Source organism: Beta vulgaris, chromosome 2 (assembly GCF_026745355.1).
Source record: "Beta vulgaris subsp. vulgaris cultivar EL10 chromosome 2, EL10.2, whole genome shotgun sequence".
NCBI lineage: Eukaryota > Viridiplantae > Streptophyta > Magnoliopsida > Caryophyllales > Amaranthaceae > Beta > Beta vulgaris.
In genome coordinates this window covers 15,707,056-15,728,832 of record NC_079203.1, presented here as the reverse complement: position 1 = coordinate 15,728,832, position 21,777 = coordinate 15,707,056, and the positions used below count along the sequence as shown (strand labels likewise).

Below are 21,777 nucleotides of genomic sequence, written 5' to 3'. Positions count from 1 at the left end.
CCATAGCAAATACTTCCTCATGGAGTAAAACGAAAATCAAGCGACCATCAGTGAGACAAAATTGATTATGATTATTATCTTTCGAATGAGACAGTCATAAATAAATTTTGAAAAAATTGTGAGAACCTCTCTGAATTCACGCTGGTCAACTTCACTAGCCATGCTGTTTGTCAGATAGTACAAAAAATAGTTGTACTAATAATGATACAAATATTAAGCATACAGATATTGTCACTATGACAGTATAAATAAATTTCCAACATTCCAGGGTATCATAATTGATTCCTATTACATCAAAACTCTAATATTGAAACAAGGAGCCAAAAGATTTTCAACCTTCAGCAAAATTGGCCTAATTACAGTTGCTTCTTCGTACACTTGCCAGCCCTACAAAAAATGTGATCCTTCAGTCCCCAATTGCCAGGAGATCAGACATGCCCACCTTTCAAATTTGACAAAAAGAGACCAAAAGTTTGCACGTAGGAAACAAATTTTGGTGTTTCTGAACTTCTCCAATTTCATACCTGACGAAAAATAATACAGAGTAAGTTGTATTTCATATGTAGCCGTCCTAGCATATTAAAGGTACGTCAACATACAACAAACATTCACTATCAGCAGTACTAGGATACTGTTATATTGGTACTTAAAAAGGACAACTAGTTAAACGGACACATTGAATCTGATTTATGAAACACTAGGCGCAATACCCTGGTAGCCAACTGCCTGCAAAATCAACCAGATCTAATTTACTATTACCTGAATTCTAAATATACTTTTATAAGTGCACTGTAACCAACATGAACATGTTAACCAGGTCGTTATAAGTTCAAGTCATCCTGCAAAATGTCGATGATGCAAAACGAAATATGTTTTATGGCGGATGACGCGAAACGAAGTAATATAGCATATGTTCAATAGAAACAACTGATTGTGCTAATAGTGATCTGTATATTGCTGCAAGAGATTGAGACATTAAATCAAGAGAAGTTTCTACAGCTAAGTGCAGAAAGGGGACAAAATAAAGAATGAAAACGGATGAAGGTGGTTGCGGGAGTCCCGTTGCTTCCCCGGGTTAGGTTAGGGGAACATCTGAGCAAGGTCAAACCAAGACCATGTCACAGACCACATTGGGGACGAGAGAGTGGTAGAGTTGCGATAATTGTTACCCTCAACTGAGGGTCATAGTTCTCAACCACTTGGTAGAATAAATCTTTAGCCATTCCTCCTTCAACCAACAGTACCTCATGTCCTCTACTACCTCTTCTTATAGACTCCATTGCCTTTATAATTATTTTTAACCCATTCCAAGCATGCTGCAGAGGGCAAGGAAACAAAGAAAACTTCAAATTTGAAAAAATTGTCCCGTCAGCCTGTCATAGCATCAAACGGGAGTGACCATTCATCATTTGATTAACCAGATTCTCAAATATGGAACTTCTACCAACATCAAATCAGAAAGAACAACGTTTAGACAGGGTGAGATACAAAAGCCTTGCCTAGCGATATGTAAAAAACAGAAATACATCGGATATGACCTACAGACATTGCATCGAAGAGAAAGGTTTCCCAGAAAAGAACTATAAGCTCCATCTGCAAAACTATGTTCAGGGCCCCATCTGAAAAACAATTGATATAATAGTAAACCTTACCCCTAAAAGAGGATACAGGGACATCAATTTTCTGGGAAATCTGTGCTTTTATAGTATATAAAGGTCTAACAAGAAACCTTTGCTGATACTTCCCCAAAATAGCATATAAAGAATACATCATTTTGCAGATATAGTTTTTAAAAATATAAGAAAGCTAAAAACATTTTAAGATATACTAATAATATCATTTATGATGATATTGGTAAGAGAGGCCTTGTAGGTAATCCAAGTCTTGGATTGCATCATTGCAATGCCAACAGTCATCTGACACGTGATTTTAGATGCATAAAGTTAAAAGGAATTAAAGCTTTCCAGTTTCAAGGGAAATATATAAGTAACATGAACCTAAACTTACTTGAAAGATGCATCAGGACTGCTGAGTGCCTAAAAATTGTAATATAATTGCAATCCATAGCTAATTATGAAGAATATCCTCAAAGGATAATCGCCCCGTAGAAGAAAATAGACAAGCTATGTCTAGGAGAACAATAAGGGATGACATGCTACGAATCTTCATTGGAAAGGTGGTCACGAGAAGAATAAAGTGTTATTTGGTTGACATTCTAGTTCATGAGAAGTACAATTTCTTAGTTTGAATTAGAGAGTTTATTTGTTTGACATGAGAATTGGAAGTTCCACTTCCCTCAGAATGGACGAAGTTGCTTACCTAGCTCCCCCTAGGTAAGTAGAACTTCCCATGGGAATTCGAACTCCCTATACTTAGAAAAACAATATTATTCAAATCCTAGGAAGTGAAAATACATAGGAATTTTCAAAAACAAGAGAAGTGTAGTTTCCTAGTGAAGCCAAAGAAGACCTAATTTCCTCAGCTTAGCCGTTAGGCAAGGTTAACAGACAGCTAGTGAATGAGTACGAAAGTGGTGCAAGCTGCCCATTGGGCACACTAATAAAGACCTAAATTACTTAGTTTAGCCGTTAGGCAAACCGCTAAGGTTAACAGACAGCTATGAATGAGTAGGAAAGTTGTGCAAGCCTCCAACAGGGTACCCTAACAAAGACCAACTTAACCGCCAATAATTGAATTCACCCGAATACAAGCTTTTGCACAAGACCAAACCATCAAGTAAAGAACTAACTTGAGGTAAGACCTACTTTTCATAAACTTTGGACACTAATACAAGGAGACTCACTTCTCTACACACAATAAATACACTTCTTGTCATCTCCCTGAGACTCAAACACATGAATGGTGTATCAAGAAAAGTATTAAAAATGGCATATCATGTAAAGAGTGCTGCATATTGACAGAAATTGAAATATATCCTGTTTGGCGCTAACTATAAGAGCAAATTTGTAACTTGATCACACAATTACTTTTACTATCTCTAGTTGATGCATCTGCATATATGAGCTTCATCAAAATTGATTTGTGCTATTGCAACTTACCAAGCTTCTTCAGGTAGAGCTAAAGACCCTTAAAAAAAGTTATGGAACAGGACTACGAAATATAGTTTGAAAGCTATGGAACAGCAAGATGAAGATAGTGGTGAAACACCTACAAGGAGGTGGCAAAAGAACAAAGATCCTGGTTCTCCCTGACATAGGAATTCTTCATTGAAACTCTAGAGTAAATCAGAAGTTTAAAATAAATAAAAGAAAGTTTATTTTGTTGCAATCGTGATCATGATCATGAAAGCAGAAGTCTGGGAAGCCAGAGACACTAGTGTGCGGTGAGGCCCTGAGGGGATTGTTTTCCAACTCAAATCATATACCATCATACATGTGTGTTACAATCTACATGACCTAAGGTCATATGAGTCTTTAAGAATCAATCTAATGAGTGACACGTAATAAATGGGACTTTGTAATTTCATACATCATATTGATGTTCCCAGATGGCCTATTATTAGTTGAAAAAACCTTTTGAATCATTGGGAAATTAGTGCTCTACACTCCAATTAATCAATAATAACAAGTGCAGGAAGCCTGTTAGGAATAACTACAGATTCAAAACTAATAGCTTAGTGTTAAAAAAAACTATCACCTGCCAAGTATCTCTTTACTGCTTCACCATCAATTTATTCTCCAAAACAACGTTTTTAGGATGTGTGAGGGTGTAGAGAAGGAGAGATTTTGCCACTAGGCAGAGGTTGATAGTGACATTATTTGGAGTTCAGGAGGAGCATTTTGAAAAAATATACTTCCTCCGTTTAGAAATAGTTGCACCATTTCTAACTTTCACGCATGCCGATGTATGATTTCAACCATTAATATCGTTAATTATCAATAAGTAAAAATTATAAAAAAAATTATTTTAAAAAAATTTACATCGAGAGAAATCTAACAGGATGACTATGTTTTTCCTAAAATATAAATCACCAAAGACAATCTAAGTGTAAGATGTGAATAGTGCATAAAATAGAAATGGTGCAACTATTTCTAAACGGAGGAAGTAATTACTTGAGAGAGGGTTTTAGAATATTAGGGCTATTAAGGACCACGAGAAGTAATTGAGAGTTCATAGGTTGAGTTGAAGAATATTGGGTTATCATTGCGATGAGAAGAAGGAAAGGAGGAAGTGGAAGATCAGAGAAAGTATTGATGCTATAGCAGGTGAAAGGAAGAAAATATTGGATTGGAAATTCCTGTAGTATTTTTTCTTTTCCCCCCTTATAATATTAGCAAGAAAGGTGGTAACTTTGTCATAAGAACTTTGAGAGGAAAATATGCAATGTGGGGGAAGGGCATGTGTCTCTATAGTTATTGCTATGAAAAAATATATTAGTGCATTTGAGGGGTTTTAATGAGCCAAGCCTGCTCGGGAACTTTTCGAGCTCGCTGACTTGACTCACAATCTTAACGACCCAAGCTCGAGCTCCTCGACTCGAGATCTTAGGCAATAATGTGGATTAGAAGTGCTCACTCTCCCTTAGGAAAGAAGGTTGTCAAGAAGTCCTAGTTGTGATTGAATACGGATCCTATTATGTTTAGGTGTCTAATTCCTTTAATCATAGAGTCTTGCTAGTTGTTTAGAGGTCATTTTGCATTAGGAGTTTTATTACGTTAGCCGTATGATCAGGGATAAGTTTATGCGTTTTGTTTTGGCTTATCTTTTTCCTAGTTCAGTTTGGTTTAGGACTTTTGCAATACTTATAGCTGATTTCGGCCATAGTAGTAAGAAACAAGTTGTTTTTGCTTAATGTTAAACGTGAGTTTAATCTTGAATTTGGACGTATTTTTCCAGATTTCATATTGATTTTAGGGAGTGAACCTAAACACAAGATCCTTGATTTAAACGAGCGAAGTTTAGATTAAGCTTAGGTGAATCATATAGTGAGTGAAGCTAAATCAAATCATCTAAAACCTTTCCTAATTCAAGTTTAAGGTGAGTGAAGCCCTAAAAGTGAATTAGAACCCTTAGTGGAGATTAACTGAGTGAAGGTTATTCGAAGCTAAGCAGATTCCGTTCCTGGAATCATATCAAGTGGTAGCAGAGCAGCAAGATTGGAGAGGTGCGTGAGTGCGTGTGAGATGTCGGATTGTTGTGAAATTTTGTGTGGGGAAACTAGACATTGAAGTTTGTTGTGTGAAAATTTCAGCTTCATCCGAGCAGTAACAAAATCGCAGCAAGCAGAAACTTTGACGAAAAATTCCTAGCAGTTCTAGTTAACATGGGAGAATCCGAGGCACTTAAGCCTTGGATGACAACCATGACGGATAAGATGATTGTACATGTGGCTAACCTTCTTGATGGAAGATTGGAGGAATATGAGAAAAAGGCTCATGATAATTCCGAACTCCTAGCTAAACTCACAAGCAAAACGAGAGGAGAGAAAAACAATAAGGAGTTCGAGTTAAAACTTGGAGATCTTCCGGAATTCAATGGATCGAAGGACCCTTAAACTTATTTGAACTGGGGAAGGAGAATTGAAAGAATGTTTGATCACAAAGGTATGGATGAGGCTCAACGTTTTAATCATGCTATACTTAAATTTACTGATTATGCCTCCTATTGGTATGACTCTTTTCAAGTGCAAAGAGTGAGAGATGGGAAGGAAAAGATTAAAACTTGGACATCTTTAAAACTGAAATTAAGGAAACGTTTTGTAGTCCCATAAGCAAGAATTGTACCTTAGGCTAAATTCTTTTCAACAAGATCATCTTTCCATGGCTAAATATGTGATTGAATTTGAGAAACTATATTTGGTGTGTGGTTGTAAGGAAGAGGAGCAAAAGATGGCCAAATTTCTTTTCGGTATGAACAAACCTATTGCTAATCTTGCTGAATTGCAAACTTATAACACGTTTGATGAGTTGTGTCAATTAACAAGTAAGGTGGAAAGGCAGCAAAAGGAGGCTAAGGGTAGAAGTTCTCGTTTGTCTTTTACTCCAAAAACTGAAACTTCCTTTTCTTTTGTAAAAGCCGAAACTTTGGACAAGGGAAAATCTGGTTCAAATCTTGTGAAGGGTGAAGCGTCTCAAGAGTTCCAAAGGGGGGAGAAGGATGAGATCAAGTGTTGGGGGACTACAATCCGACTGTCCTAATAGAAGAGTGATGACTGCCACCATGTTTAATGCGTTGGAGGAAGAAGAAACAAACCGTGTGTTGCTTATGAAGGGCAAGGGCTTGGATCGTAGTGATGATGACATGGATGTGGTGAATTTAGAGGATCAACCTTTATTTCAAGTCGTGCCTGATAATGAGACATTGGTGTTGAGGAAAGCTCTTCATGCGCAAGCAAGTCCTTTAGAGGATATGAATCAAATAGTGAACTTATTTCATACATGCTACTTGGTCGATGGGAGGAGTTGTTCGGTGATTGTGGATAATGATTCGTGCACTAATGCTTGTTCTAAGAAGATGGTGGATACCTTGAAGCTAGAAACAAGATAGCACGCAAACGTCTATAAGTTAAACTGGTTGACGAATGATGGTAGCGTGGCTGTTACAAAACAAGCGCTTGTTTCGTTCTCAATTGGCGATTTAAGGATGAGGTTTGGTGTAATATAGTGCCTACGGATGCGTGTGCTTTATTATTGGGAAGATCGTGGCAGTATGATAGGGACGTGATATATATAGCCAAGAAGAATGTAGTCTCGGTGCTTCATGAGGGGTGACGAGTGGGTAGGCCTGGCAAAAGCTGACCTAACCTGATAACCCGACCCGAACCCGACTTGAAAATAGCGGGTTTGGGTTGAGTTTTTCAACCCGATTAGTTAAATGGGTCGACACGAACCCGACCTGAAAGATAAATGGGTTAGGTTAAGGTCGAAATTTTCAACCTGAAATTGACCCGTCTAACCTGAATTTTAATGGGTCAAACTTTAAATGTTAGAATTGGGACTCATCTGACCAGCCCAAATCTTCTTACTCATATTTATTGAAAAATAACCTAACCTAGCTAACATCAAAAACCCCCCAACTATCAGATCTATTACGCAGTCACCTCTCAATCTCTCTCTCTCCTCTTCGTTCCTCTCCTTCTCAGCCCCTCCCTTCCTTCATATGACCTATCTCTTCTGCGCTAATTCTCGCAACTCGATATCTCTATCTACTCTCTCCTCTTCGGATTACAACTTGCTGCGCTTCAAAGCTCTTGAAGAAGATTCACTTGTTTCGTTTGCTTCAATCGACAATATCAATTCTCCTCTTTTTTTTTTTGTTTAAAGAATGTTTAAATTGCTTTGTATGAGTGTTTGTGTGTGATGCTGTGTTCATTCTTTTATACTACTCTTTTACTTTATTTTGATTTTATGTATTTTGCAAGAAATAATCAAGAAGTACTAAGTTCTATATTGAATTTTCTCTATTTTTTTAACTTACGCTTTTATTTTTATTTTTTTTTTTCTCTGTAAATTTTATGCCTACACAGTACAAACGCTGGTGTATATTTTTGTTCAAGTTCTGCTTTTATGTTTTTCAAGTTCTGCCATTTTTTTTTTTTTCTAAAGATGCTTGTTTATCTTTTGTATAATAATCTTCTAAAAGAGCAGCAATATATTTTGTTTGATTTTTTTAAAGAGCAGAAAAGCCTAAAATCAGGTTATATGGGTTAATGGGTTCGGGTCAAACCAAAAAAAATAACAAGTCTAGCAGTTCAGGTTAGCCCGCTAAAAAGTACGTTAAAAAAATTAGGTCACGCACGTCAGGTTAGGGTCAGGTTCTTGTTTTTGACCCGATTATATAAACAGGTCGGGTTCAGGGCAGGTGTTAGTCAACCCGATTATAGGTGACCCGAACACGAACCTGACCCAACCCGACCTGATTGCCAGGCCTACGAGTGGGATTAAAGCCATTACCTCCCAAGGTGAGTTCGGTGGCTAAGAAGGATGGCGAGGTACTTTCACTTGTAGGAGTGGAGGAGCATGGGTTGAACTGCAAGCAAAAGAAAGAAACGACTGTGGATCGGATCTTACATGCATAGCAAAAAACACCCTTCGAGATTGGTGACTATGTATGGTTGCCTTTAAGTGCGCAAAAACTCCACAACAATGCAAAGGGGAAAACCGAACCAATTGAAGAAGGTCCGTCAAGGTTGTGCATAGGGAGAATTATGATATGTTTCGGTTGGAGATGGCGCGTGTGCAGCCTTGAGTGTTGCTGATTCGGTTCCTTGTTATGAATATGGAACTTGAGGAAGAGGAGAGTATGATGTGGATTGGAAGTGCTTGTCTCCCTTAGGAAAGAAGATTGTCAATAAGTCCTAGTTCTGTTACGACTCACTATGTAGTTCCCTAGTTCTGTTAGGGAACTATGTATTTTCATTGCAACTCTTTATTTAGGCGTGTGATTGAATAAGGGATCCTATTATGTTTAGGTGTCTAATTCCCTTAATCATAGAGTCTTGTTAGTTGTTTAGAGGTCATTTTGCATTAGGACTTTTATTACGTTAGCCATGTGATTAGGGATAAGTTCATGTATTCTGTTTTGGTTTATCTTTTTCCTAGTTCAGTTTGGTTTGGGACTCTTGTAATACTTATAGCTGATTTCGGCCCTACTAATAAACAAGTTGTTTTTGCTTAAAGTTAAATGTGAGTTTAATCTTGAATTTGGACGTATTTTTCCACACTTCTTATTGTTTTTAGGGAATGAACCTAAACAAAAGATCCTTGATTTGAACGAGTGAAGTTTAGATTAAGCTTAGGAAAATTATTTATTGAGTGAACCTAAATCAAATCATCTAAAACCCTACCTAATTCAAGTTTAAGGTGAGTGAATTCCTAAAAGTGAATTAGAACCCTTAGTGGAGATTAACTGAGTGAAGGTTATTTGAAACTAAGCAGATTATTAGGCAAGCTCGAGAGGCTATTGCTAGATAGCTAGAGAACAAGCCAAAAAATTCTTAAACAACTTGTAGAAATATAAAATGTCCCACATCAATTAAAAAGGCAAACAACAACCTTAGTTTCACTACAAAATGTCACTAACTTGTAACAATACTCATTATTTGGATCTGCACCACATTGATCACGAAACAAAATTAAAGCCTGTGTTCTTTAATAAAGGATTAATGGTTACTTTATGAAGTCACACTTTGGTTGGGAAACAAAAGATAAAGCCTTGGTTTTTTGTGCAAATCATAATATGCATGTCAAGGTTCTTACTTAAGTTACGCATACCAAGGATGATTATGTTATTTAATATTTTAATATGTTACGGTCAAAGGGAGGGAAGGAAAAGGACTCAAGAAAGATTGAAATCGAAAGGAAATTGAATTTTCGTTCGGACCACAAGAAGAAAAAACAAAAAACCACGTGCCCATGATCAATTTAACTCAAGCAATAGAAGCCCTCCTATCACTCTTCTTCAAAGCCACCTCCATCAACATCATAACCAGTTTACCACAAAACCATCTCTCTCAATGACCACCACCTCAATAGCCATTCCTTCCTCAACAACATTGATAAGCACATCGTTCTCTCTAAATCCTAATCCTGATAATAAATCCATTTTCTTAAATTACCTTTAACTAACTTTTTCATTTTGTTACTAGTTTTTATGTTATTGTTTCTAATAAACTTCAATCTCTTCCTAACTATCCATATATTAGGTTATATCTACCCATATACTAAGTTTTATCTCTTTCCATGTGAGAGCTTAAAGACTCTGTTTTTTATTTTTAGTGAGATTTTAAAGGTTGATTTGTTGATCGGAATTTATGTGGGGTTGCAACAGATGCTAGTACTACAATCACTTGAATTTTATCCATTTCTACTTCAAAACTACAACAAATCAATAGACCCCTTTGTAGAGGCTGCATCAAACAACGATGTGAAAGACGAAGGTTTTCAAAAGTATTAGATCCCATCAACGATCGTGTTTTGATATGTATTTGTTAGTTTTGAAATCTATTATAGATGTCGTATGACTTTGAATCAATGAATGAATATTAATGTCAAAAAGAAATTATTTGCTCCATTATTTGTGCGAGAGATGATATTGTAACCCTTGATACACAACAATGATAAGTGATAAGCATGATGACAAATCACAAGATTCTATCTTTTAAGTATTAAGAACATCGTTGGTACTATCATGCAAACTTCATAATTTTAATTACCCAATTAGAAGAATTCAAACCTTGTATGAGAACGAGGAATCGGAAAGGAGCCTCTCAAAGAATCAAGGTGATTTTATTGAAGTAAATGAGTGACATAAAAAAGACACTTGGTATAGTAGATAACCAGATATGGAGAAAGGGAATGAGACTTCAATTCTCTTACTATGTTTCTTTTCTTGAAAGTTAAAAGCTCCTAGCTAAACAAAAGATCAATCAATGAGTACAATCAACATTGATGGTACTGATATCTTTGATCCCCAAAAAAAACAAGAAACTAAAGAGAGTGTTTTACCTTAATACATGAACGAGTAGCGTTCTATGAGTTTTCTCATGTTTAAGGGACTTACATCTCTACCAAACATAGTTCGAAAATACGCTTTCGGTCACAGTTGCGGTAACGGTCACGGTGATGCGGGAACAGGGATGATACGGTTGTCGTACCCCGGAATATTGGCTCAAACCATGAAATATCCCTAAAACCTACCTAAAATGCGGGTTTTTTACACCTTTACGATGCGGGTAATATCGGTTCGGTAGATTTGAAAACCTTTACGATACAAGCGATATGATACGGCTTTGTTATGACACCATGCTACCAAGGCCTAGCCTTAGATTTATCAGATTCTCAAACCCCTTACTCTTAAAAAAAATCTGATGATCCGTTGTTACTTCCATACGTAACATACAAAACTAACTGCCACAACCCTAATAATTCTATAGAAAGCAACTAAACCAGTCACCTCTAACAATTGAAGTAGATGCTTAAAGGTTTATGTATACTAAGGTCTAACTTGAACGTTTTGTATACTAAGGTAACCTTTATCATGTACCGAGGCTACTATGTGATACATTACGTATCATTGAAACAAAAACACTTTAACAAACACTTATAATTGTTTACCAGAGGAAACTTGTGAAATCTTGCTTCACTTCAATGGAATCTCAGAAGCAATACACATTTTTGAGTCTGCTCCACCACTGACAACACTATTGCCTTTCCACCAATCAACGCATAGCACCTAAAATGAAATAATAAGCACAATTTATAAAGGTTCAAAAAATAATAGTGAAAAGCCTTAGTAATATGAGAACCTATTACCTTATCACTGTGTGAATCAATCACGGACAAAGGCCACTGCATCACAGCATATGTTGTTCAGCAAGCAGATGTCAGAATTACTAATAATATGTCAACAAAATAAAATGTGTGATAGAAGGACAAGAGAAGATACCGCTGTCCTCAAATCCCATAACATCACTTTCCCATCATATGATGCGGAAACTAAATTGAACCATGATTTATTGTGCCATTTGCAAGCAGAAATCCAATTGGTGTGCGATGAAAACTGGTACACAGGCGCCAGTGTCCCTGCAACAATAAATCTCACGATCAAACTAGAGATGTGGAGAGATGATAAACATGGACACATACATGATAGGTGTAAGTGGACAAACAGATCTATCAAACACTCGAACCTGGTCTGCGAGGATCCCATATCCTTAACATGCCATCAGATCCCCCAGCGCATACTAGAGCAGAGCTCTCACCTCCAACATCGATGTAGTTAAGAACCTTGCCACAAAACTGCAATGCAGAATCGATCCAAAATATGTGAGCAACAAAACCAATATAGCAAAATTCCTTCACCCACCCTCACCCAAAATGAGCATAACACAAAAGGTGCAAACTTCAGAGATGTGACAGATAGGTGCAGAGCAAAAAGGATTAAATTATAGACATAATAACAGAAAGATAAAGAATAGTGTGACACACCATACTCCATGTCGCAGTCCCTGTTTCAACATCCCATGTTCGGATGGAGTGGTCCCAGGATGCTGAATAGATGGTTTCAGCTTCTGGCCAAAGAACAGAGGAAACACAATTGGTGTGTCCCACCAGTGTAGATACAGCTTCACCCTGAAATAGAATTATAATAATAATGAAATGGACACTCTCTTGGAATCAACTATGTGATTGTCTTCTTTCGGGAGAAGAGAGAGCAATACAATGAAGAGTAACAGGCATATACGCTAGTATCTTACAAGCTACGAATATTTGTCAGAATGTAACAGACAAAAAAGTGCAGAGCATTGCTCATTGTGTGCTTGTGTTGCATAGCAATTGATACCTATCACTTCTATTGATCGTCGTGAGGCATCCCAATGAATCACTATCCTGATACTATGTTATGCATCATAAACAATCTTCTGACACAGATAAATCAATAACCAAAGCTTCAGCCCGTACTGATTCTAAGCAGATTCAAAAAAAGGTCACGATATAAACTGCTGCACGAGATCCTTATGTTCTCTTGATATTTAAGCAAACACAAGGTCTAGAAGCATCTCTACAAGTCAAATTCCATGTAACTGACTAGATTCAATCATCACAGAACAGGGAGTACCAGCAGGAACTATGGGAAAAGGCAGGCTTACCCCAAGGAAGGCTAGTGCTAAGCATTAAGAACATATCCCTTCTACCACAGCTAACTCCTTAAAAACATACTTCTATAACAATTGACTTAGAGAAATCCCATTAAATAGCCTTCCTTGGAGGAATTTCATATTAAAATCAAAGGTGACACATCTAGCTCCTTAGAAAATTCATCTCTTTTGCCGAGAGAAATCCCATTAAATAGCCCCCATTAAATCCTATAATGCAAAAGGTTTCAGATATCATATCATCCCCATTAAATCATATATTCTAAACAATCTAAGCATTTCAAGTGATGAAAGTGCATGCACCAAGACCTGCAAGGTTTCAGATATTGAGAAGAAGGCAGTGCTGAAAATTCTCAGCACCTACTAAAAATTCTTCTCAAGTTCAGGCTTCAAGCGTTGAACAATATGTTTCAAGTTCATTAGCATAAGACTTCCTCCGTTTTATTTGTAGTTCCACCATTTCTCTTTTGCATTATTGGCAACGCACAACTTTGAGCATTAAAATTTCAATTATGTATAAGAAATAAATATATATAGTTGATATATTGAGACGAATCTAATAAGATCCCACATGACTACATTTTTCTTTGCATATAGATGATACAAGATGCTCAAAGTGGAGTATGTGAGTATCAAATTTTGTAACCAGAAGAACGAAGTATAAGATCAAAGGACTGATTCAAAGACATTCACCGTCTGAAATCTTCCCTTCATCAATTTACATATTGCATCTTTCTAATGGACATGTCAACAAATCTACCTTTCCTAAAACAATGCAATAAATCACAACTTGTAACTCCATGATACACTTACCTCCGATTGTGAATCATTTACGACACCATTCGTCTTTCTCTTTTTAAAAGAAGAGAGATCACCATCAACATCAGAGAGACTTGTCTGCCACAAATTAATTGTAGAGTCCCAGGAACCAGAACACACCTAAGTTTGCAACAAAAAAGAAAAGCAAAACTGAGCATGGACACCAATTACATATACCTGTCACTAATTTCTGTATGTCAAACATAAATACCATATCTCCAGATTTCTGAGATGAGACGCATTCAACAGCTGCACTATGACCTCGTAAAACTTTAGATGCAGAAACCGTTGCAGGGTGATTCTTGGCATCCTCTGTATCAACCTATAAAGAAAAAATAATTACGTAATTCAAAAAAAAAATCAAGAAATAATAAACCCACCCCACCCCAAAAAAAAAATGAGAAAAATCAAATAAGAGCATCAGTATCATGAATCACCTGCCACAGCCTTAGTGTCCGATCCTTTGAAGCAGTAGCCACGTGGATGCTGTTACCATTATTAGAACCTAAGAAAAGCATACTCGTTACTAGATAATCTCAAAGATACATAGGGTAAAGCAAAAACTACATCCAGTGAGTTTCTGTGAACTGAACTGCAGATGCATTTTATTGCAGTATCCAGTATCAACATTTACTTCTAACAGAATAAATTGTTGGTTAGCATAGCATAAAGATCTTACAAGAAGAACATTGCACCTTTTAATCAAAAATCTTCTTTTATCTGACAAGCTTTTTTTCTGAAATTGCTAAAAATTATATTCTGACAAAATGAGCTGAAGGCCCTAATCCTTTGGACTGAATTGACTGAACTAAAGTGAAGTACACACAAAAACTGAACAGAAGTAAACTAATCTCAACTGAACAAAATAAGTGGAAAAGAACAGTGTCTTAATTTTCATCCATTTTCTCATATACTAATATAGATCTGTATAAAAGAGTAACTTCCTTAAATGCACAGAGCGTGCAACTAGGTATGCCATGTCATATAATATATTTATGCCTATTTTTCCGTAGTAATACAATTAACGGTTAATCCTCCATCTCATAATACATTACTCATTTACTTTAGGCACAAGGTTATAGGAGAGAATATAAGGTGGGCCATTTGAGCATATATTATTCCTTTTGTACCTTCATAGATTTCCCATTCTTTTTTTTCAACGTCAAACTTTGTAAAATATGACAATAAAATTCCCGGCAATTTATAATACAATATATAGCAATATATAAGAGTTTTCGTAGTAATACAATTAACAGTTAATCCTCCATCTCATAATACATTACTCATTTACTTTAGGCACAAGGTTTTAGGAGAGAATATAAGGTGGGCCATTTGAACATATACTATTCCTTTTGTACCTTCATAGATTTCCCATTCTTTTTTTTCAATGTCAAACTTTGTAAAATATGACAATAAAATTCCCAGCAATTTATAATACAATATATAGCAATATATAAGAGTTTTTTGTGGGGATATACCAGGGTAATAGGACATTTTGTGGGGATATATCTCACTAATTTTTTTTTTGTGGAGATATACCAACCTAAATTCAAGTTCTGTTAAGAGGTACCAAAAACACTATTTCCGACAAGAAAGTCAAATTTCCAGCCTTTGACTTGGTAGGAACTCGCGAGTGAGCCACAAATTGACAATAAGGAAGTTGGAGGAAAATGAATGTAATAGAAGCAATTGACTATCACGCACTATACAAAGAGTAATTAAGCAAGTCAAAGGCCGAAAATTTGACTTTCTCGCCAGACATAGTGTCTTCGGTACCTTAAAACAAAAGTTAAATTTAGGTTGGTATATCCCCACAAAATGCTTTAATACCTTGGTATATACCCCCAAAAAAACTCTATACATAATTGAAAATATAAGCTGTTAAAGGCGTGTCTTGAAAACTATGCCTAAAGCAATTGAAAAGTCTATTAAGGAATAGAGAGAGTAATGAGTATATTGAGTAGAGAGAAAAAGAGTAGATATTAATATATGATTGAACATTTTGGGTAGATTATTTATTGAGAAAAGAGGGGAAAGGTAGATGTGACAGAAGATAGTGGGTAATTTTATATTATAATTACGATGTGGTCCGAGCACAAAAAAAAAGTATCTTGAGACACCCCACTGGCAAAATGACAAAATGGATTTTGACACAGAGAGTAGAATGTAGAATGTGGGAAACTTATAAAATTTGGTTTCGAAAACACGAACAAAAAAATCTATAATATAGTATAAATAGATTATGGCTAAAGGTACATGATTTAAAGATTATAATTTTAATACCAAAATTCAGCTTAAAGTATACTTTAAGGCAATCTCAGCTAATGGTATGTGCAAACAAACTAATAGCACAAGGAACCAATTATTAAAGGACCCAATTTGTCGGAAGTCCCAATTGATTTACTAATAAAGCTTAATGGCAGTAGAGGCGAAAATAAGAAACTAGTTGTACGCTCAAGTCTAGGGTTTGATGTCCATCACATGCAATTATGTCAAGCCTTATTTGCTTCGAGTATATATATTTTTAGTTTAAGCTACCCTTTATAGCTCCTTGCCTTTTCAGATTCTAATCTTCCATTAGTATTTTTTTAATGGATCTATTGTTTGTGTATTTCCTCATTAATTATACTTCCAACCAATAAAAATCACTTGGTATTTTTTTCCTTTTTTCACTTTATATAGTAATATACTAATTTTGATTTCTAGAAGTTACCCAACGGTATAAATATAAATAAAATCTTAAAAACTCACCCTCATTATTATATATTCTTAGTCATGCTTAGATAGTATAAATTATAAGTGTATAACCAATTTATCTTGAAAATTCATTTGTTAACCATTCAAAAAGCATATTGATTAACTGTCTTGAAAAATGTAAATTATTAGTTGTCACATTGAAATTTAACTAACTGGCAACACTTGAAATTTCAAGATCTACAACACATTACTTCGACCATTAACATTTTCATTTACGTATTAGTAGAAATTATGAAAATCTAATATTTGAAAGCTACACATTGAGATGAATATAACATAATCCCACATGAATTTTTTTCCTTTATAATGGTGAAAATTCATGGTTAAAGTTAATTAGTTTGATCATCAAATACTTAGCAGTTGCAAGAATTATTGAATGGAAGAAATATTCTTTTACAAATTCATATTTCGTAGTGTACTCGATCCCCATCCCTAAGTTCCAACATCATCTACCACTATGCAAATCAAGCGAATATAAACATAATAATATACACTTTTTGGGTGCTTCATTATGTAATAAATAGAATACAATAGCAAAATTACGGTAGAGATATGTTTGAATTTTAACATTGTAGGAATTATTATTTTAGAGGCCTAATAGGGCACCAAAACTATTTAAGACAACCTTACTTCAAACTAACAACTACTACCTCTGTTTTTATTTAGTTGCAACATTCACCTTTTTGCAAAACTTTAAGAAATGAGAAAATAGAATATAATTGACCCACTTGCCCCTGCTACTAAAGAGTAGGTGAAGTAAGGGTAATATAGTCAAATTATCCCAAAAGCTTTCCTAAAAAGGGAAATGTTGCAACTAATTAAAAACACCTAAAAGTAAAAATTGTTGCAACTAATTAAAAACATAGGTAGTATATGTAACCTACTTTTTTTTAGTTAATTTATATTTATATTTATATATTATTCCCTCCGTCCTAGCAAGATTTAAACACTTGTTGTGACACATAGTTCAATTCAATAAGTTGTACTCCTTCCGTTTCTTTTTAATATACACACTTTTCTTTTTGGTCTGTTTCTTTTTAATCTACACACTGTTGTTTTTTCTATTTTTGGTAACATGTCACATCTACTTTCTCCTTTTTTTCCACCCATGTCACCCACTTTTTAATATTTCTAACCCACTTTTTACTTTATCTCTCTCACCTTTCGGTTTCTCTCTCCACCTTTTCAGTTTTTCTCTCCACTTTTTTAGTCTCTCTCTCATACTTTTGTACTTCCTCCTTGGTTCTCTCCCAAAGTGAAGTGAGTAAATTAAAAAGAAACGGAGGAAGTAGTATTATTATCAAATGTTATTAATATGACTTGGTGGGGTATTTTATTTAAAACCTCCTATATATTTTCGGAGGGGTATTGATAGAGTCTATCCCAATGAGCCGTTTACTGAATCATTCCAATCGATGTTTGGTCCCGAAGAAAAGGAAGAGATTTGCATATTGAAGGAGAGAGAGAAAATTGGGTATATTTTTATTGCCACAAATACACTAGAGGCCAAAAGGGGAGTTAGAAAACTAATATAATAATAGTGAAACCATGTTAAAATGGAAATGTTGAAACTAATTTGGGCCATCTACAAAAGGAAATTATTCAGGCTATTTTATGGCGAATGGAGTATAATCTACCTCAAACTATTTTCTCTTCCTACTCTCATCACTATCATTCTAAACTACCTTACACCGCTGAAATCTCGCAAAACGCCTTTTGACATAGCTTTCTAAGGGTCCTATCCCGCCAATTATTCTTATCGTCACTATAAAGAACGGAAAACCATCATTTGAGATGTTAAAGGTGTCTCTATACTAAACTATCTCTTACATATAATTTCTCTAAGATCTTCTTTTAATGTTATTATTAGGTTGGGTCGGGGTTTTGTTTGGTGGTGGTAGTGGAGGTCTTAGTTACAAAAACTAAAAAGTGCGCCTAGGCACCAGGCAAATGGGGGGCAAGCCAAAACGCCTTCACGGGGGAAGCGCATTATGAGAGGCGCAATAAGGCACGCGCCTTCTGCGCTTTTTAGAGAGGTGCAAGGCGCTCTAGTTGCACGCTATTTCGGAAGAGACGAGAGAAAAGGGACATCTGAGCTTAAACCATAAAGAGTCTTTTTATAAAAAAAAAAAAACACTTACCCAATCTTAATCATGCAATTTCGATCAAAAGCCCCAAGTCATTGCATGAATTTACTTCATTTGAACTCCCAAATTATGATCCTTAATTATAAAAAACCCTATTTCACAAATTGGGTAAGAATACCGCAAATTGATGGTTGTAGATTAGACAGAAATTGTCGGTGACATGTCTCCGGTGGCCGTTGTCCATGTCTGTCTTCCTTGGCGGCTATCTCCGATGAGATCCTTTTCCTCTTCAATCTACCCATGCCACTCGGTCTTCCTTCTCTCTTTGTGCATGTACCCTACCCAGCTTGTTTCTTTTCTTTTTTTCCTCTCCATTCATTTCACGCGGTTAATGAGTACCCACCTTTATTAAATTGCAACTAACGTGATTCTCTTCTTACCCGCCTAATTCTTTTAAACTTGTTTTTCAACTGTTTTTAATTCTTATATTTGAGCCATTTTACCAAAAATAAAATAAAATAACATCGAAAAAGAAGAAACTATTTTTGTTTTTCTTTTTACTTCTTTTAGTTGATTTAAGTTTGTACTTAGTACTTCTCAACTTTTGCGGTAGTTTACTGATGAACTATGTTATATCTTATATTCTTATATTCATCTTTAGTGTAATTATTATGTTGTTTTAGTAGAAATATGTTATATAATTGATTTTCGAAGATTATGACCTCAAAGGTGTGCCTCACCTACGAAATGTGTGTGCATTCGCTTTGTGTGTGGCGCCTTGGTGCACCTTGTGCCTTTTAAAACTAAGGTGGAGGTGGCGAGATAGTGCATAAAAGGGCATGTGATTGGTGATTGAATCCTTTTTTCAAAAGTGGGTTTTGCTGCAAGTGGTTGTAGCTACTGGTCATTTGAAAGCATAGATTGTTAGTGATGCAATTAGGTTTCTTGGCATTTGATAGTGGTGGGTTTATTGGCAATTGGTTAGAGTTTGATAGGTTACTAAGGATAGTGGTAGTGGGTGATGGTGCTAGGGCTACAATAGTGTTGGTGACTTGGTATCACACTCATGAAGACGATCAGTGTTGTTGATTGTGATTGTGTAAACAATAACTCTGTGTGCAGTAGCCATGTAGGTGTAGTAGTGTTGGTGGACGGTGGCAGTAATTTTTGGGTGAATTGAAAATTGTTGAGGGTAGTGTGGAATTAGGGTAGAGGAGTCCGGGGTAACTCAAGGGGAAAGGGAATTGAAAATAAAAACCCAACCAGGCGCACACAAAGAGATACAAGGAAAACATTTCCCTTTCCCTTTTGTCGAAACCCTCTAACCAAACGGCCTCATAAGTCAATTACATAGGTCAACAATCTTTGAGCTTTATTTACATATCAAATTAAGCATTTCACATAAAGGTTTTAATTCTGTGTAAAAACCAAGACTAATTATGCTTTCCCAATCAACGCTCTCGTGGAGGAGGCTCTAAGCTCAAGGCTGTCAATGACAATGCTCTTCACAAGAGCAGCTTATCTTCTATAGCCAACATCTTAACCATGAGGCATTAACAACAAGCAGGTCCATTTTCTAGACATTTACCAAAAATTGAAGATAATCGCACATAGTATAAAAGATAAAAAGTAAAAAGTCAAACAAGGTGCAAAATTCAGAGAAAAGTCCAACTGGCATACCCTTAGAATTGATGATACAAAGGGAAGTTAGGGCACCACTATGTCCTTGTAACATATGTGTACATGTCTCAGCACCCTTCCATATCCTGTAAAAAAGAATTCATTAAATTCTATTCTAGTATACAACATGGACAGAGGAAAAAGAATCACAACAGCTTACAGCACTAGTACCTTCCAAAACCGTCATAACATCCTGTCAAAACAAACCTGCATCAGAGAAAAACACAGATAAATCAAATTAAATCAATGAAGGCAGTCATACCAACCATTTCAAAGATCACAATAATAAGACAGAGATAACAATATATTGCAAGAGTGCAATTGGAAAGAAAAGGCAACAAAGTATAATTACAGCTACCATAACACGCAATACTAGAAACCAGCAATCTTTACTTCGTTTAAGATTGCCTATCTCCATCAAATAATAGCCAAGATGCAGCCATATGTTCAACAACATAGATGCAATGTAGCTACCACGGTGCAATCAAATGGAGTTTCATGTGCATCTTCGCTACCACAGCGCAAAAAGATAACAAAATATAGAAGAAAAAAAGCCACAGGGTGCAGGTAAATTTACCCGGGATTGGAGCCATCGACTGCACTAACCCAATCATCGTGCAAAGAAGGCTCTTCTTGTTTGCGTGGGACAATAGCCTTAATGTATTCTATCTCAAGGACTTTTTCCTGTAAAAGAAAAGAAACTTCTAGTGACCAAGACATATAGTAAAGATGGCAAATTTCGAGGTGCAATCAATGGCATATATGAACTGACCAGTAGCCTCCCCTGGTTAATAACTATATTCTTTCTCATGTAGACTAAATGTACGATAAACTTTTATATTGTTTAAGCGCATGACCAAAGCTCTAGACTAACACGAATAACCTCGAGTTTCAAATCCACAATCTGTTTTGTGCAATTCAACATATAGCATTGCTGAACGAAGCTTGGTACTACATACCGACACCCGAAAAAGGGACAAGAAACAATTGATGATCCAAATTTCTGCATTATAAAGTTACTGCTAACAGAAACAAAAAAAATAATACTTTATTGCATAAATATAGACAAAAACTCACAGCTGAAATCCCCTTGACAAGAAGAAACTCCTCGAGCGGCATTCGAACCAACTCGCCATTGATTAGAAAATCAAAAGGTTCAGCCTCCCAATCAGAATCAACTGTCAAAATGAATTCATCAAACATTAACAGCTTACAGTACAATAACAATCATACCAATTAAAACAGAAACAATCATAACAACCAAAATACTTGATTAATTGAACAACGAAATAACGGAAGAAAACAGAAAGTGAGAAAAGGAAAGAGAGAGAATTTTTAACCGGCTTTGAGAAGACTGTTGATGATAGAAGAGAGGCCCAATCGAGTAAGGTCTGAAGGAATAGCAATGGCGTTGGTAGGAACTTTAAATTGGTCTTCAAGCTGAGTACGAAAGCGAACTTGCACCCTCTTCACATTCTCGTCTGTGTCCATATCCATGGCTGCCGAGGTGCTGGCAACAGAGAGGGGAAACTAGGAGAGAGAAAATGTAATAGGGGTTTTGTTAGGGTTTATGACAATGCCAACATCTCGTTTCTTTTATTTTTTTAACTAGTCATATTATACGATTCGTGATATACTTATATTAAAAATTATTAAGGAGCCACTAATCCGTTATCAGGTCGATAGGGTCTTTGCGAATTAGAATGGTAGAAACATTGAAGTGTATGTTAACGACTCAATCGTCAAAAGTAAAACTCATCGTGAACACCTTGACAGCCTTGAAAAAAGCATTCAATACTCTCACACGACACAAGATGA

General features: G+C 35.9%; 1 protein-coding gene across 1 annotated transcript; it reads right to left on the bottom strand.

The window, feature by feature from the left end:
- Positions 1-131: 131 nt before the first annotated feature.
- LOC104906176 (ribosome biogenesis protein WDR12 homolog) lies at positions 132-21,562 on the bottom strand. The gene is made up of 14 exons (XM_010694896.3): positions 21,300-21,562; positions 21,037-21,137; positions 20,537-20,643; positions 20,131-20,166; positions 19,960-20,045; positions 13,873-13,940; positions 13,647-13,757; positions 13,430-13,555; positions 11,949-12,092; positions 11,651-11,759; positions 11,407-11,543; positions 11,274-11,309; positions 11,076-11,193; positions 132-524 (listed from the first exon to the last, which is right to left on the bottom strand). Exons 1-13 carry the CDS (start codon positions 21,454-21,456, stop codon positions 11,101-11,103), a joined length of 1,311 nt encoding a protein of 436 aa, XP_010693198.1. The 5' UTR covers positions 21,457-21,562; the 3' UTR covers positions 132-524; positions 11,076-11,100.
- Positions 21,563-21,777: the final 215 nt, after the last annotated feature.

Bases quoted from the DNA above. Each gene is read 5' to 3' on its own strand.
- LOC104906176 (XM_010694896.3), bottom strand. From the start codon at position 21,456: ATGGATATGGACACAGACGAGAATGTGAAGAGGGTGCAAGTTCGCTTT. The intron at 20,046-20,130 runs GTACTAGTGCTG...TCTTTTTTACAG, and splicing joins TGTTATGACGGTTTTGGAAG to GATATGGAAGGGTGCTGAGA. The intron at 13,941-19,959 runs GTATGCCAGTTG...TGCTTTTCTTAG, and splicing joins TTGTATCATCAATTCTAAGG to GTTCTAATAATGGTAACAGC.